The 18,299-nt window shown below is 38.2% G+C and overlaps 1 protein-coding gene across 2 annotated transcripts in view; it reads left to right on the top strand.

Annotated features, from left to right (window-relative positions):
• LOC127448655 (neurobeachin-like protein 1) overlaps positions 1 to 18,299 on the top strand; it is a 103,277-nt gene that overhangs the window by 43,596 nt on the left and 41,382 nt on the right. For both annotated transcript variants that reach the window (XM_051711349.1, XM_051711350.1), the window contains 13 exons: positions 8 to 582; positions 1,951 to 2,083; positions 2,191 to 2,310; positions 4,642 to 5,028; positions 10,901 to 10,990; positions 11,132 to 11,306; positions 11,413 to 11,546; positions 11,687 to 11,846; positions 13,666 to 13,768; positions 13,897 to 14,053; positions 15,899 to 16,057; positions 17,115 to 17,274; positions 17,948 to 18,036. In XM_051711349.1, coding sequence (XP_051567309.1) covers positions 8 to 582; positions 1,951 to 2,083; positions 2,191 to 2,310; positions 4,642 to 5,028; positions 10,901 to 10,990; positions 11,132 to 11,306; positions 11,413 to 11,546; positions 11,687 to 11,846; positions 13,666 to 13,768; positions 13,897 to 14,053; positions 15,899 to 16,057; positions 17,115 to 17,274; positions 17,948 to 18,036 — 2,442 coding nt within the window. The remainder of the gene's footprint in view (positions 1 to 7; positions 583 to 1,950; positions 2,084 to 2,190; positions 2,311 to 4,641; positions 5,029 to 10,900; positions 10,991 to 11,131; positions 11,307 to 11,412; positions 11,547 to 11,686; positions 11,847 to 13,665; positions 13,769 to 13,896; positions 14,054 to 15,898; positions 16,058 to 17,114; positions 17,275 to 17,947; positions 18,037 to 18,299) is intronic.

Below are 18,299 nucleotides of genomic sequence, written 5' to 3'. Positions count from 1 at the left end.
CCTGCAGGCTATTGAAGGTGAACATTCCTCCGTTGGTCTCCTGGGCATCAGTAACGTGGATCCTCTCCTGCTGTTGATCCAGTGGCTCCCAGAGCTGGACTCTGCTGAGCTGCAGATCTTCGCTGCCAATTGGCTCCGCCGCATCTGCGGTCTGAACCGGCGGACGCGAGTCACTTGCGTCAATTCCTGCATGACCCTGAGAGTTCTGTCGACTCTGGAGAGGCACGACCGGCTGCACCGTGCCTGTGCCGAGAGTCTGGTGGGTTTGTTGGGATCTTTGGGCAGCCAGTCCTTGAGTTCAGCAGAACTCCAGCATCTGCTGAGACTCCTGCGTCAGGACGAGCCGGGCCGCGCTCACCCATATGTTGGCCCGGTACTGCGTTCGCTCCTTGGCATGGTGCGCAAGCAAGGCCTAGAGAGCGCCATGCAGTATTTTGACCTGTCTCCGCCAATGGCTGGCATCGCCGTGCCGACCATACTCCGTTGGCCAGGCTCCGCCTTTAGCTTCTTTGCTTGGCTGTCATTGGACCAAGATCAACTGGGCCCGCCCAGTAAAGGAGAGAAAAGGAAACAGTTGTATAGGTACGAAAGAATGGGGTTAAAAGTAAAAGAAATAAAAAAGAGAATTATTAACTTTTAGATAAAGGAATAGTTCACCATAAATCAAATTTCTGTAATCATTTATTCACCCTCATGCTGTTCTAAATCAGTATGACTTTCTTCTGTGGAACACATAAGAAGGTATTGTGCAGAAAGTTCACGCTGCTCTTTTCCGGACAGTGAAAGTGAATAGCAGCTGGGGCAGTAGAGCTGCAAAAATTACTTCATTTAAGTTGTTATTCACTGAAAATCTTTGACTAATTAAAAGATGGCTCACACAGACTTTTTTGCAGCACTTTTGCTAAATAATTGATTCTCACATATGGTGGCCAATCATCATTGACATCAAACCTGGCAAAACATGACTCTTGACATGTCACGTTTTAATGTATGCAAGCACAAATGGGATTTTAGAGCTATGGTAGAGGGGAAGATTTTCAGTGAATAACTACTTGAAAAATGTCAGTCTTTTCCTCCCAGAAAGCTATTGTACAATAAGAGCTTCAGGAGCCAGAACATTCATAACATAAATATTCTTCAGAATAAAATCTTCTTAACTACTATTTTCTTCTTATTTTTAACTTAAAAAAGTTACAAATATTTGTTATTCCCAAAAAGACGACTGGTCTGCGGCTACGCAGCCCCGTATGCAGTAGGGTGTGATGCATTCTGTGTTGTGACACATTCCTCCCGTAACCATCATTAAAATTTTCTGTGACTTGTGCCACATTAGACCTTTTGTTTGTTTGGACCAGACGGGATAGTCTTCGTTGCCCTCACGCATCGATGAGCCCAAAATATGCTTAATATGGTAAAAACAAATGCAGAATTGTCATGAAAATTATTTTAGAATGAAAATGGACCTAAAAGTAGACTTAGATTCCTTTGCTAATTATAATTTCTTATTTGTTACTTTTGATTTTGGATTAAAATTGGACTAGGATGTTTTCTTGGTTACGAGATTATCACCCAGATACCTTCTTTTGAACTTCTTATAATTTATCCTAAGTGCTTTCATAATTGTTTCCTTAAGAAGATTTGTGTTAATCTGGCTCAAAAAGACAGACAATCTATGAGCTACTTTTATGGTGTTTTTCTTTTTTTTTTTTTTCAATTTTATGGCTTGACAGGCCTGGTCCACATTTAAAAAGAGCAGCTTAGACATTTTGCTCAACTTTTTCTTTTGTGCTTCATTGAAGAAATAAAGTCTTACAGGTTTGGAATGACATGAGGGTGAGTAATTGATGGCGGTTTTTATTTTTTTGGGTGAATTATTCCTTTAATTAAAATGTACTTTTTTCCTGTGAGGACTCATTTATGGAAAACTTGTCCTTTTGTTTTTGTGTGTAGTTTTTTCACCCCGGGCGGCACCGGCTTTGAGGCCTTCATCAGTTCTGCTGGAGTGCTTGTGGTTGCTGTGTGCACTAAGAAAGAATATGTCACCGTCATGCTGCCTGAGTACTGCTTTTGTGATTCGCTGTGGGTGAGTCACATGACTCGTTGCAGCATGAATGAATTGAGCTCTGTTTGTTAAACACAAATGTACTCTGGGAAATGGAGTTTAACAAGCTGTTTGCTTTTGATCTTCAGCACAGTATTGGTGTTGTTCACGTGCCAGGAAAGAGACCGTTTGGCCAGAGTATGGTCTATATTTATGTTGATGGACAGCAGAAATTAGCATCACCTCTAAAATATCCAACCATGACTGAGGTGAGTGAAACGACCAGGGTAGGATTTGTTAAAAAAAAACAAAAACATATGGGGTGTGGGCACATGTGAATTTGAATGTCTTCATAGAAATTTTAATGTAGAAATTCAGATGATGGTGTAATTTGTATCAAAAGCAGTCAAGAAAATTTTAACTGTAGACTAAAACCATAGAAAATAATTATTTTAACTGAATTTAATTTAATTAAAACAACGAACTGTATTGATAATTACAGTCTTATTAACTGTAAATTATGTTAAACAATTAACAGGCCACTGAGGCATTAGGATAAGCAGTCAAACATTTGTTGCAGGGGTAACATTAGCTATTTGTCAGATAAATAACAATATTGATCATCAGTCATCTGTCATTTGGCTAAGTTTTATGGACTTTCGCTTTCCTGCGCTGTAATTCCAGCGTTTTTTACCTTCTTTAAAACACCTGGTAAAATAAAACCAGGTTAAGGTTAAAAGCCTGTGAATCTGCACTGTCCAGCTTGTGAACCCTAATTATCATTGTTTCTCATGGGCTGCGTTCCACTTCACTTTTAAGATCCACTCGCTAACTCCCCTAAGCACTTCCCCTTGTGGGAATCCCCGCCGTCATTTTTGAAGTCCATTCCACTTCGTTCAGAGAGCGATGGAAGTTTCTGTTTACAGACCCTCAACCACTCAATTTTGACCGAGGGAGTGAGCCTACTCTGATGTACACTTCAGGCAGCTCCATATCCCACAATGCTAGTCGATTGTGACGTGACAGCAGATTACACTTCATAAACCCCACCCCCACACAACTCTAATGTATGATGGAAGTGAAGTTAGGACAGTTAAGCAGTTTAGAAAAGTAATATTGAGATTTAACAGCATAATACTTGTAGCTACTTAAACTGTTTATCACACAGTTATAGCCCATGTGTTCATTATGTTACCATTTTTGTTTTTGTAAAGCTTGATTAATCCTTTCTGTGCCGGATGCATGTTTTTCTCATGCATTTAATGCAATTAAGTGTTTATTTATCCATGTGAAAGAGAAAGAAACCAGTATGTTTTCTTTTGATATGGGAAATTAGAACTCAAGCATGTAATTTTCTGTTTTGAACAGATTGAAGGGGAGAACTTGTGTTAAGGTTTTTAAATGTTGTTTGGACACTCAGCCTCTCATTTCAGAACATGTTTTACGGAGGATCAAAAAAAAAAAAATTACATAATGTGAACGGATTGTCTATATTTTTAATTCAAGATTTTAATATAGGATTACAGGCTCAGTAATTTCACCAGTTGTGTTGTATTTTGGTAGGTATACCTGGTATTCCAATCAGTTCCTTCTAATAATCCCAGATAGGCTACAACATATGTTCATGTTTAATATTTGTTGAAATTAATCAGCACAGCTATACATTTTCTGATAGGTTATGTGCGACAGTGGTGTGTAAATGCAGTTTACACCCTCCCCCCCAAATTGCACCCTGGAAACAACAATTAGCACACTTTAGCCATAGAGTTCAATGGTGAATTTATGCATGTATACTAGGAGGGTGCATTTTTGGGTTGGCAACGAAGCTATTTGATTCATTGGTTTCCAATTCAATAGTGATTTTTGTAAATTCAAAATGATTCAAAATGAGTTGATACACTGAACAGCAGTTTGATCCTGCAACTTCTGGAATTTTTTTTAATAAGGCTGTTAATTTAACTTGTTAATTTTGTGTAATTATATGACAAATAACATGTTAAAAAATAATTATGCATGACCCTGATCCGTATGTAAATTCCATAAAAAGGAATGATCTTTCAATGTTCTTTTTTTTTTTTATTATTCATTGTGGTAAGGGCAGTCATTCTCAATTTTGAGAATTTGTACTAATGAATTGATTAAATAAAGTAGTTGACACTGAAAACTAGTGAAGCACGACACAACCAAAGTGAGATACTTGAAGCGTCCATCTGACCTATAAGTACATGGACCAACAATTCAAAAAAGTGAAAACGGAATTAGGCCAATAATAGGGTTATGTGAAATGATATGATACTGTCATGTAATTTATTACATTAAAAATTTTAATAAATTTATAACCCTGTTTTTTTTTTAATATATTGTAAGCTACTTTAACAAATCATAGTTGATAGAACATTTAGCTTCTTAAAAATGATTGACCAATGCAAACAATTAATTATTTAAAAATCATATTTTAATGTCAATGAAATTACATTGGCAGGATTTTTATTCGTTGCATTGAGAAAATGAAGAAAACGCTACACTTCTAGTGTAAACATGCAACTTTTGCTTGCATTTTTAATTGTGTGTCTTTGTCTCTCTCTCTTTCTCTGTCTCAGGCCTTCACATCATGCTGCATCGGGTCAGCGGGTCACCGCACCACGACCCCTCCCCCCTCTCAAATCCCTGACCCTCCTTTCTCTGGGGGTAATCCATCCGGCCGTTCGTCTTTGGGTGGGATCCTCCCGGGCTGGGGCGGGCTGCTTGGAACCAAGCCTGAGTCCGTCACCAAACTCATTTCCGCTGGGACGCAGGACAGCGAGTGGGGCAGCCCAACCTCACTGCAGGGGCAGCTGGGGAGTGTCATGGTCTTTCACGATGCCCTCCAAGCCACTCATGTGAAATCCCTCTGCAGCGCTGGACCAAACTGTATTTCCCCCTTTAAAAGCCAAGAGGCTGAACTCGGAGACTTGGCAACCAAACTTCTGCTACACTATTCACCAAAGGTGAGGTGTCCACAAAGGGCAATATAGCTAAAAATAAACACTCAGTGACCACTTTATTACTGCAGTTATACACTGCAGCCTTAGCTTTCAGTTCTTGGCTGACGTAAGTGGAACCCGACGTGGTCTTCTATTGTTAAAGCCCATTCGCCTTAAGGTTTGACATGATGTGCATCCTGAGATGCTATTCTGCTCACTACAATTGTACAGTGGTTATCTGATTTACCGTAGCCTTTCTGTCAGCTTGAACCAGTCTGGCCATTCTCTGTTGACCTCTCTCATCAACAAGGCGTTTCTGTCCACAGAACTTCCACTCACTGGATATTTTTTAGTTTTTGGCACCATTCTGAGTAAACTCTAGAGACTGTTGTGTGTGTGAATCCCAGGAGATCAGCAGTTACAGAAATACTCAAACCAGCCCGTCTGGCAACAACAATCGAAATCACTGAGATGAAATTTTTCCCCATTCTTATGGTTGATGTGAACATTAACTGAAGCTCCTGATCTGGATCTGCGTGGTTTTATGCATTGCCCTGCTGCCACATGATTGGCTGATTAGATAGTCGCATGAATAAGTAGGTGTACAGGTGTACCTAATAAAGTGGTCACTGGGTGTATAGCTCGATATTTTTCAGGGTTTTAAAAATATTCAATATATTTAAATATTTATGGCTTTGCTCAAGAGTGGCTTTAAAGTGGGGGGAGTCACGTGATGCTATGCGAGGATTGGTTGCTTAAGCAACTTAAACTTTGCTACAATTATCCTTTTTAAGCAATATTAACTGGTGAGAACTGTAAAAGTTTTGTTTGCTAAATTGTGCTGGGAGGGCAAGATGTCAAAAAATGTTAAATCGTCGGCCTGTGGGGACATTAAAAATAACTTTCGTTCTCACACGTCGGACGCCTCGCAGGATCAAGATGGCAGAGTTCCAGCCGATAGAGACGGCGAGCTTCATGACAATGGTCGGGATATCTCGAACATTTATGCAGCACTAACAAAACATGTCTCGACTGACACGGAAAGCCTTGTGGAAATACGTCGAACGATCACATCTATGGAGGCAAAACTTTCCACCCTGATCACAAGAATGGACAATGTTGAAAAACGGGTCGAGTTTCTGGAGTCAGCAGAGGTTTTGGTCAGCTTCCTGGGGCGGGTGACAGACCCCGATCTATCCTGGCAAGATTTTCGGCTGACAGAGAGTTTGTTCTACGAGTGGTGAGGAATAAAGGCAAGTTGTGCTGGGAAGACCACAACATCACGGTTTTTACGGACTTTGCTAGAGCGGCACAAACGAAGCGGGACGGTTTCAAAGAGTGTAAAAATCACTACACCAACAGAAGGTAAGCTTCGCACTGCTTTATCATGCTAAGCTGAGAATTGACGTCAAGGATGGACGCAAGACTTTTAGATGCCCATGACAAGCTATGGCCTTCATTAAATCAATGGTGTGAGTGGGTAATTTTGCCTGCACTCAATCAACAATACAGTCTACACATCATGCATTTTACTGAAGCAGCCTGAGAGGGTTTGTTGTTCTGTTGTCTGCCCACTGGCTCCTGCATGACTTTTTTTTTTTTCTCTCTCTCTTTGTTGACTTGCTGTTGAGCTCATTCTTAACTTTGTGGGTTCGATGTTATTGTTTACTGGGACCTATTTTTTTAATTGTTTTTTATTGAACACATTTATGTACAGTTTAATGGCATGGTTTATGTTAAGGGGGAAATATGTGTGTGTTTGTTTGTGTGTGTGTGTGTGTGTGTGTGTGTGTGTAAAAATCACCGGACTTGAGCAATCTGGTAGCAAGAGTGTCACGGAAAATCTCGTTAGCATGCATGGACCGTCACGTTTCCGAGCAATGGTCACCAGTTGGGACTGTTATGTGCGAGGTTGAAGCGCTTTGTTTTTTTTTTTCTGTTCTGTTTTATGGTTAAATCAATGTTTGATAGTGGTCTATATAATTTAGCCGGGGGTACACAATTTTTGTCAATATGTCACACTTTAATATAGGTAGATGTTTCTCTCCACATGGAACTTTAAAGGGCTGGGGCACCCTATAAAAAGAAGAAAGGTTGTATCTTTCTAAACCGTAAAAAATATGATAAAGTGTTGCTTCAAGAAATGCACCTTTCTCCACAGGAAGCTGAAAAACTTGGCAGGGCATGGGGTTGGCATGTGTTTTGTAGTGCTGGTTTGAGTAAGAGTAGGGGAGTCATCACATTGATAAGTAAGCATTTACAATTCAGATGTCTCAAACAGATAATTTAGGAAGAGTCATTATTGTTTTGGCTGAAATACAGGGGCAAAATCTTAGCTAATATTTATGCACTTAACGCTGATGATCAAAACTTTTTTATAGATCTTGAGGGAAAGCTACAAGCAGCTGAGATCCTTCATGATATGGTTTTGGGTGGAGACTTCAATCTTTTAATGGAACCAGTCCTTGATCATAGTGATGCAAAAATGTGTAGACCCTTTAGAGCAACGTTGACACTACAGAGGATGTGTACAAATTTTAGTCTTACAGACATTTGGAGAGTTCTGAATCCATCTGGGAGGGACTACACCTTTTTTTTCATCAGTTCATATGATTTACTCTAGAATAGATTTTTTTTTAATGTATATCTAAGTCACTTATTCCATCTGCCACTGACTGTTCAATTAGGAACATTTTAGATTCAGATCATGCTTTTGTGTGTTTAGAGATGTTGCCGCATATAGAGAAAAGAGGCAATATATTTTCTGGAGGCAATATATTTACTTATGCCACAGATATTAATAAAGCCTTTAAAGAATTCTATTTCGATCTTTATAGCTCCATGTCTGTGTCTGCCTATAATGATATTAGCAAATTCATAGAGCCATTAGAACTTCCTAAATTGACGAGTGACCAAAAAGACTTTCTTGACTCAGATATTACTTTGTAGGAGCTTGGTGAGGTAATTAAAGCCTTGCCAACAGGTAACGTGGCCAGATGGTTTTGTTGCTGAATTTTTTAGCTCTTATGTCACAGAACTGGCTCATCTTATGTTAGAAGTTTACACAGTCTTTAAAGAAAGGTGAACTACCAACCATGATGCAAGCCCTGATCAGTCTCATTCTTAAAAAAGATAAAGATCCAAATGAATGTACAAGTTATTGTCCAATTTCCCTGATGCAGTTAGATGTAAAAATATTGTCAAAAATTCTGGCTAATCGATTAAATAGAGTAATTACATCTCTTATTCATATAGATCAAGTGGGGTTTATTCATGGTCGTAGTTCTTCTGATAATATTAGATGTTTCATCAATATCATGTGGTCAGTGGCGAACTATCAGACCCCAAGTGCTGCCATCTCGCTTGATGCCGAAAAGGCGTTTGATATGGTAGAATGGGATTGTTTTTTTAAGATTTTGGAAATGTACGGGTTCGGGAATACTTTTATTGTTTGAATTAAGTTACTTTATAGACACCCGGTAGCGGCAGTACAAACAAATGGATTGATTTCAGATTATTTTCTCTGGATGGGGCACCCAGCAGGGTTGCCCTCTTTCCCCATTATTGTTCTGTCTTGCCCTGGAACCATTAGCAGCCATGATAAGAAAGGAGGATGATTTTCCAGGGGTGAAAGATCCATGCCTTGCCTCCCTAGAATTATTAATTCCTTTTCTAAGTTCTCGGGATACAGAGTTAATTGGTCTAAATCCGAAGCTTTGGCTCTGACAGCTTACTGCCCTATAACGGCTTTTCACCTGGGCGCCTTCCAGTGGCCCAAACAGGGCATTAAGTATTTGGGTATTTTATTCCCAGCAAATTTGTGTGATATAGTTAATTTAATTTTTACCCTTTAATAAAAAGATTTTCGAGCATTGTGGGCAGGTGGGCTTCATTACATTTATCTATGATTGGGAAGGTTAATGTTATTAAAATTAAGTGGATTCCAAAATTCAACTACCTATAGATGTCCCCCTCTCTTATTTCAAGCATAGCGAAGTCCTTCATTTGGAATGGTAAATGTCCCAGATTACATTTAAGTTGCATATGCTGATTGACAATGGTGGGCTAGGCCTACCCAAGATTTTGTTTATTATTATGCATTCTGGCTCATTGGTCGCTTCCACCTGAGAGAGCCCCTCCCTGGTTTTGTAATGAACAGGAAGTTCTTGTCCCCATTTCGCCATTGCAAAGCCTTTCTATCAAACTAATCGAAGTTAAGTTACACCCCGTTATCTCGTATTTGCACTCGGTATGGACAAAAGTGTCCAGAGTGTTTAATTCAGACATTTATTTAAATGTTGCCTCGAGCATATGGCTGAACCCAAAATGATGTTTTAAGAGTGGAGTGTTGAGATCCTTTGAAAATTTGGTTCAACATTTTGGGATTCCCAGATCAGTTCTTTAGGTATTTACAGCTGTGCCACCTGCTCTGTACTATTTTTTGGAGTACCATACACTCCTCTAAAGTGGCAGATACTCTGGGAATGGTGATTACTGCTTTTGGAAAAGGTCATGAGGCATCAGTGTTTTACTCCTTGCTAATTCAGAGTCTGGGGGAAGGAGCTTTAACTTCTGTCAAGAGATTATTGGAGAAAGATTTAAACTTGGTATTGGAGGATGGAGTGTGGGCTAGGGTTCTAAAAAATGTCAAGTCTGCATCTAGAGATGCAAGGGTTCACCTTATACAATTAAAGATTTTACATCAATTCTTTTGGACCGCCTCTAGATTGTATAGTCTTGGTCTTAAAGACACACTCACCTGCTGGTGATGCCAATCAGAAGATGGAGACACAACCCATGTTTTTTGGTGGTGTGTTAAGATCCAAGAATTTTGGTTGAATGTTCAGAGTTTTATGTATGACGTATTGGGCACTCAAATTTCATTGTGCCCCAGACTCTGTATTTTAGTCGATGGGACGGTCATCAATATAAGGAATAAATACTTTAAAAAAATTGGGTCCTGACCAGTGTTATGATCACCAGATAAATTGTTTTAAGGGGATGGAAGTCGACTGAAGCGCCCCCATTTCAGGAGAGGTGCTCTGAGATGGGGAGGGTGGTGGCTTTCGAAGAAGGGTCATCTAGATGACTGAGGATTTTGGATTTGTTTGTTGGGAAATGGGGCAAATACTTAGCATTCTTGGAGGGCTCTCGGGGTGGGGTAGTGGAGAGAGAGGTGTAGTTATTAATGTGTGGGATTTATTATACATTTTTTATTTTATTTATTTATTTATTTATTTTTGTATGTGCTCTTGTGTGACCACAGGGGTGTTTGTTGATGGTTGGGGATTGGGAGGGGGAGGGGTGGTAGTGGGGGTTAAATGTTGATTCTTTGTATATATGTTCTGCTTTTCTTTGTTTGATGTGTGAATCAATAAAAAAAAAAAAATTATCACAAAAAAAAAAGTATTTGCAACTGAAGTTTAAAATCAGAGATATTATTAAAACATTGCTTAACACTTTCATACTCGCAAGTGGCGAGACAAGGAAGGATTATACAAATTTATTTAATACAGAAAAGGTCTAGTTACAGATATTCAAACTTGTTTTTGCAAAATAAACAAATAAGAATGATATTTAATCATTTTCATTTACATGCACCAATTAAGCAATACATAATAATAAGCAACAATGATTAGCTACATATATTTTTACATGATATCTTAAACTAACCAAATTCAAAGTGCATTAAAATTATACAACACTCAGGTTCATGTTGCTTAATTTTATTTAATCAGTAAATTCATTGTGAATATATTGTGAAGATTCAACATACAAATATCACCCTATATCACCTATATAGGTCTATATCATCCAGCCCTAATCTCATATTTTCACATATGTAATAGTTTCTTTAATGTGTGCACTACTAATAGTTGTCTCCTCGCATACACAGGCATGTAGGAACCCAATCTGTCTGGACTTGTCCCCTAATCTGCTGTATGGTCGCCTGACAGGAAATAAAGTGGTCAACTGGGATATTAAAGTATGTATGGCATGTTTCCTTCCTTTGAACTTTGTTTCCTTTTCATATGGATTTTGTCATTTTTCTAATAGCTCTTTCTAATTTTCTAATAACTCTTTGTTGTAAACATCTGCTCACACTCTTTCTGTCATTTCTTTTTAGGACATGATAAATTGTATTGGAGGACTTCCTGTGTTGCTTCCAATCTTAGAACAGTTGACGTTGTTAACGCCTGAGTTACATCACATTGACCACCTGGGGTCAGAGTACATCACCCCTGACTCGGCCATGCCCGCTGATGGGGACTGGGTCATACTACCCTCAAACAGAGCGTCAGGTGAGTAAATGCTCACTATGGTCCCTTGATAGAGTGGATAAATGACTGATCTCTTGCGTATTAGAGATCTTGGTCGTCTAATGTAATGTTAATTGTATTATTTTAGAAGCCAGACTGGAGAAGAATCTTGTGGCGACATTCTTGTTGGTGATCAAACATTTCCTGCAGAGGCATCCGATAAACCAGGAAACTCTTCTGCACTCTCATGGTGTGGCCACATTAGGAGCTCTTCTTCAGAAGGTATACATGCAAACTTTAGATTTTTCTTTTTCTTTTAAATGTCTTTTATCTTTAACTTTTCAGTGCTTGCCTCTCAGTCTCTCCTCTGAATTTTAGCTTGTCTTGTGTATCTCCTTATTCACCTTTCTGTGTGTATCTAGTTGCCAGCGTTTCTGGTTGACGTAAGCGTGTTGGTGGCTGTCCAGTTGTTGATCGAGCAGGTGACGTATGAGAAGAACTCGCAGCTACTGCAGCAGCTGCACACACACCTGCTCTTAAACTTCAGCATCTGGAACAAAGGAGACTTCCCCCTGCGCATCGGTCAGTGTGTGTGTGTGTGTGTGTGTGTGTGTGTGTGTGTGTGATTTAATCAGCTGGGTTTCATTCATGGCATGTGGCTTACTTGGTTAGCCATATAAGTTTTAGGATAACTTTGCAAAAACCTGGAAAACTGGGGGTTGTTAAACTCAATGCTGAGCGGTGTTGAACTCACCACTGAGTGTTGTTGAACTCTCCACTAAGTACTGTTAAACTCACAGCAGGTTGTTGTTAAACTCTCCGTTAAGTGTTGTTAAATATTCCTTTGAGTTTTGTTAAATTCTTCCCGGGGGTGTTGTTAAACTCTCCATTGAGTGTTGTTGAACTCTTCGCTGAGTGTTGTTAAACTTACTGCTGAATTTTAGAAGTTTTAGCTGTTTGGGAACTGAAGATTAATTTAATGTCGAATAACAGTTATATAGTTACAAAGATAGTTTAACACTCAGACTCTCCCCTGGGGGTTTTTAAACTCCTCGCTGAGTGTTGTTGAACTCTCACCTGATTATTGTTAAACTCATCGCTGAGTGTTTCTAAATTTTATGTTAAAAGGTTAGTTCACCCCAAAAAGAAAATTCAGTCATTGTTTACTCACCCCTGTGTTGTTATAATCCCATATGACTTTCTTCCTTTTTCTAAAACAAAGGGATAAATTGTGGAAAAAATTTGTGCTTAGTGATATCATACAATGGCAGTTTATGGTGACCTCATCTTCAAGCTTCAAAAGCACGCAGAAGTATAATTCAGAAGTCTAAGAAATTATTCCATGTGACTCAAGGTTGTCATGAAAGCATACAATGAGGTATGGTGAGAAACAAACCGAAATCTAATGTATTATTTTAATGAAATTTTGACTGACCGCTGCACTCCCCTGCACGCTCGTGAGACTGCACAAGAGCAGTATCTGTCGTGAGATGGGGCATTCATGCGAAAACCTGTTTTGTTAATCTAAAAACAGGTCTGCCACAGCGATATTAACAACAGAGCACAACACAGCTGCACACAAATCAGAGAACAGAACTTAATATGTCTGATGAATTTGTAGTTGGAGAAGAGATGCATTTCTATGCCCAGCCTCATATGTTTGAAATGGAACTCTCAATCAAACAGAGAATTTGGGAATTTCTGTCACCTCTCTATCTTTCTGAACTGTGAGCATTTGTGACAGACCTCCGACTGAAGAGCGATACCTCAGTGAAAATATTCTTGGCCAAAATCAAGTAGTTTTAACCAGCTAGTGAGATGCTGGCTTCAATATACTGTAATGAGAAAGCTTTTAAACTGGTGCCAGTTCATAACGGGCGGGGTTTCCCGTGCGTTGCCGAAAATAGAAACCAAGCGATCGACAGAATGTACCGTCGCTCGTCACGGCTGGTTAGGACAAAAACTCTGATTAACATAGAAAATATTCCTTTTATCATGTGTCGTTTGCCGTCAGGTTAGGATACTGTGCGACTGTAGCTGCCTTCAGCCAGCTCTGTCTATCTCTTCAGTTTGGTTGAGAACTCCATTTCAAATTAATGAGGCTGGGCATAGAAATGCATCTCTTCTCCGACTACAAATTCATCACACATATTTAGTAAGTTCTGTTCTCTGGTTTGTGTGCAGCTGTGTTGTGTTCTGTTTTTTTCTATTGCTGTGGCGGATCTGTTTTTAGATACAGTACATACAACAAGTTTTGGAATGCTTTGATGGGTTTTTGAGTTTCATAGAAATATGCAAAGTTTTTCAGTTGTTAAATGGTATGTTTTTTTTGTTTTGTTTTTTTACAACACTGTACTTGTGCACACTTGTGATGAGTGTGTATGTTTGTCATGTGGTGAAGGTCACATCCAGTACATGTCCACCATCATAAAAGACAGCAGGAAGCAGTTCCGCAAGAAATACGGAGTTCAGTTCCTGCTGGATACCATTCGCCTGTACTACGGGTAAGACTACATCTCCCACAATCATCAGCCACTCTCATGCTATCGGTGTTGCTGTTATGTTACCATGGTGTTCACCTCATGATCATCTTTCAATTCATCCTTCCATTCTCTTTCTCTACCTGTTCTAGCTCTGAAAGTAAAGTTGGAGATTTGAGTGAAGATGATGTTAAAACCATCCGAGTGTCTCTCTGTGGCCTTCTCAAGTATTACATCAGCAAGGGCACCACCCATGAAGAGTTGCAGAGCATTCTGGGATACATTGCTGCCATTGGAGATGAGGAACAGGTGAGATCAGATTTATGGCTGAATCCCAATTTGAATGCTATCTTTACTATGGTATATAGTATGCAAGAACCTCTAATTAGTGCATTCCAAAGTATGTTGAAAACGGTGTCAAATGTGCCCAAATGGCGCATGACAGGGCTATTTAACTACTTTCTTTCTGGATGAAAAGTTTTTTTCGAAGTAATTATTAGATCTTTGCAGTATTATTTAAAGTAACATGAACATTGTTTACATAAAAATAGTCAGGAGTGTTCAGTTTTATGGTCCAGACATAAATTCCTTCAAAAAGGTCTTGCTGGAAAATTACATTTTTTGTATATTCTCAGTTAACAAGGAGGTTTTGATAAACTTTACTTTGAATATATATATATATATATATATATATATATATATATATATATATATATATATATATATATATTTTTTTTTTTTTTTTAAATGTCACCATTTGGCATATTTAAATTTACCCATTAGTGTGATTGAACTCATGGCTGAGTCTTGTTAAGCTCTCCGTTAAGTGTTGTTAAACTCACTGCTGAGCATTGTTAAACTCCCTGCAGAGCGCTGTTAAAACTCCCTGCTGCTGCTGAGCGCTGTTAAAACTCCCTGCTGCTGCTGAGTGCTGTTAAACTCCCTGCAGAGAGCGCTGCTGAACTCCCTGACGATTAATTGTCAAACAAAAAATTGCTTTTTTTAGGTCTGTGACGATTAATTGTCTCGTCAAAGGCTTTCACGATTAATTGTCGTATAAATTGACATATTTTTTAAGGTGCTTCATACACCTTAAGAAGTCATTTTTTAATTTTTAACTTCAAATATATAAATCAAATAATAAAATAGTGATAAACTATGATTTCCTTTTAAGGCTTTAAAAACTTATGATTGACATGAAAAATAAAATAAATATAAAAATATTCCTAAATAATTAAAATATGTCTCAACTTTAGATTTGGTCAATTTTACTTTAACACTTGGTTTTTGAACTCTCTCTCTCTCTCTATATATATATATATAATATAAATTTTTTTATTATATTATGCAGTAGTAAAATATTTCTTTCCTAATTTTTTCACTTTCACACATTATTTTAATGCTCTGATTAAACCCACAAGCCCTTATTTGTCATAAAGCAAAACCTTTGAGATTTCGTTTCATCATTTTATCACTCCACAGAATAGTGTGCATCTCCTCCTCTTTGTCACTGCTTGTCATTAACACAGCGTGTATGAACCAGGAACATTTGCTATTATACGATTGTTTAAAGTGAAACCAGAGTGCTCTGCGTTCACTATCAAAGTTTATATTTTATAAATATTTGCTGGAGTTTGACGCGAGCCTCTGCTGACAGCACGCATCAGAGCGCTTCACACGCTCTTCAGGACAGGAGATGGTTGACCTCCACGGTGTGGACCAGTGATGCTGGGACACGTAGTTCAACTGAATGACACACAAATGCGCCGTTCATGGCATTTATACAGTATATTAGCTTAAAATTCCCTTATTTGGGTCTTAAAATGTCTTTGGAATTTGAATGCTCAATAATTGCGGTTGTCTCAAATAACCTTTGAGGTTATTTAGGTTGTCTAAATTGTTAGATCAAATAACTGCGATCAGATGGTTATTTAATAATCTACAGGCCTACTATCACTTTCGCTACCTGTTTCAGGTCATTTCAGTATCACTTATTAGCAGCATTGTGATCGTTAACAAAAGGTCAGCGAAAGGAGGGTCTTAACTTTCAGAAAAGTCTCAAGCAGACACTGACGTGGAATGATTGTATCATTAATTTGTTAGTGATACCCAGTCCTAATAAAGCTTTTCTTTGTTCTCTGTGTCATTTTGTAGCTGTGTGGGATACTGGAGCTGCTTTTGACTCTGCTGCAGACGAGCGCAGCGCGGGATCAGCTCTTCCTGCTGCTGTTTGAACCAGGAGCGGCTGATTCTTGCTATGCTCTGCTGCTCAACAACAAACACACTGACTGCCTCCGAGAGCTTGTCTTCAAGGTACTTTAATTTATATTCATTTTGTGGCTTATTGCTTTAATATTGTACTTAATAGTTTGTTAGTTAAAGAAATTTCAATTAGAGGTAGACCGATATATCGGTTTTACGGATTAATTTGTGCCAATAGTTGCTTTATGAACACCTTTCTAATGCTTTATGTGTACAGGTTTTGAGTAAAGTGTTACCAAATTCACTTATATAGAGAACAGTAGATGTGAATGGAAACGAGAGGTAGACGGATATATCGGTTTTATTGATTAATCGTGCCGATTGTTGATTTATGCATACCTTTATAATGCATTATGTGTACAGGTTTCAAGTAAATTATCACATTTGCATCTATTAAGAACAGTAGGTGTGAATGGAAACTAAAGATAGACCGATATATCGGTTTTACTGATTAATCGGTGCAGATAGTTCTTATCAGTTATTGGCAAAAATCTATGCCGATTTATTGTTTTTTTCTCCCTTATTCTTTTGTGTTTCTCTGTGGCCGGTGCTAGAATATCCATATTTTTATCCTCACTTAAATGCCTATTTTGTTAGTTTGATTAGATAATCAGATGTTCTAAATTAAAGTGTGGGCATGCAAAGAAAAATGCGACTATATGGAAACATATAGCACAGCACATACACTGTGTCTCCAACTTCATATCTTGATAATAATAATAAACTGTATGCCTCATTAAACCTTATCTGGTGATTAAAAACTATCAGCGATTAATCGGTTATCACATTTTCCACCACCTTAGCTATCGCTATCTGCAGAATCCACTATCGGCCGACCTCTAATTTTAATACTTTTAAATTAAATAGTTATATGTCATGTAACTGATTTATGTATTTTAATATTTGAATGTACTGTTGCACTGAACGATAGTTCTATTATCCAGTTAACATTTATCTAATCTTTATTAACAACGACTTAGTTGTTATAAAGTGTTACTGCTTTGTTAAAAACTTAGTACTATAGCATGTTCATAATATGTATAGTGTTGCATTTAAATTAGTTGAAATACAAACTGTGTCAGTGTGTTGTTTTTTGTTTTTTTTTTAGCTTTTTGAGCAAATGCTGAAATGTGATCGTGTGTATGAGAAGAGTAAACAGAGATTGCGTTTGAGGGATGTGGGTTACTCTGGACTAAGTCTGCTGTTCTCAGATTTGCACCTCACCTCCACCCTCTTCAAGTGCCTGCTTCATCAAGTGCTGTCCACAGGTCAGTCTGATTAACACCCTAATCCACCCGCAGCTTTACTCAGCACTTACTCGATTAAGAGCTGCATACTAGTACAAGTGTTTAATCTATGGCAGCATTTTCACATTTAGATCTTTTAATTTCACCAATATCTGGCACAGATCAGATTGAGTTTTATATGTGTGAACAGCAAAAACACACGTGAGATCCGATTTGAAATGTGCTTCTAAATCCGATCTGATATCTGGTCATCTGGCCTACATCTAGTCCTAAACACTCATATCTAATTCTTGTCTTAATTCACTGTTTTCAGATTGCATTTAGGCTAGGTCTCATCTGAAATTATTCAGGTGATGTTAGTGAATGCATTTATTGCAGTTTGTACTTATTTACTTATACGTCTGCTGCATTAATGTAAACACAGTTGGTTATGTCTACAGGGAATTTAAACAGACGGGACAAAAACAAAATGTTTCCTTAATGTCTGCGAATTAGGCTTTACAGTGGAAAGGCAGCTTAGATTAATTCAGTTATCGGTTGTGCAACATGTCAGTGTGGCTAAATGCTCTTAATGTAATAAATGCATTTTTTTACAGCATACATTTTCATTTTAGTTTTTTTATTTGGTTTTTGTTTGGTTTGGTAAAAAACAAACATGCCTTCCATTTTAAACTTTTTACTCTTTGACCTGTAGATACATTGGTGAACTATAAAGACCTGATGGCCGTAGTTCAGCTGGCACATAAAGCCAGTCCCAGTGTACGTCTGACCGTGTGCAAGAAGGTGAGTGCACTTCCTTCATTTCTTACACATCAACATATTATTGAAAATTCAAAAACTGGCATTCCAAAAAAGTTTTCAAGAGCTGTGCACTATACTGGCCTACAGAATTTTTTTGTTGTTGGGTGAAGTATCCTTTTAACTAAAAATAAAAGAATGAAATCTAAATTGCAAATTAAATGTACATTACAATGCAAACAAAAACAAAATTGAATAATAGAGAAAAAGCCTGCCATACGCGCATGCAAACGGAGATGGATCAGCCA

The sequence above is a fragment of the Myxocyprinus asiaticus genome, chromosome 12 (genome assembly GCF_019703515.2).
Source record: "Myxocyprinus asiaticus isolate MX2 ecotype Aquarium Trade chromosome 12, UBuf_Myxa_2, whole genome shotgun sequence".
Classification (NCBI taxonomy): Eukaryota; Metazoa; Chordata; class Actinopteri; order Cypriniformes; family Catostomidae; genus Myxocyprinus; species Myxocyprinus asiaticus.
The sequence above is the reverse complement of the archived record's forward strand: the minus strand, read 5'-3'. Positions and strand labels throughout refer to the sequence as shown.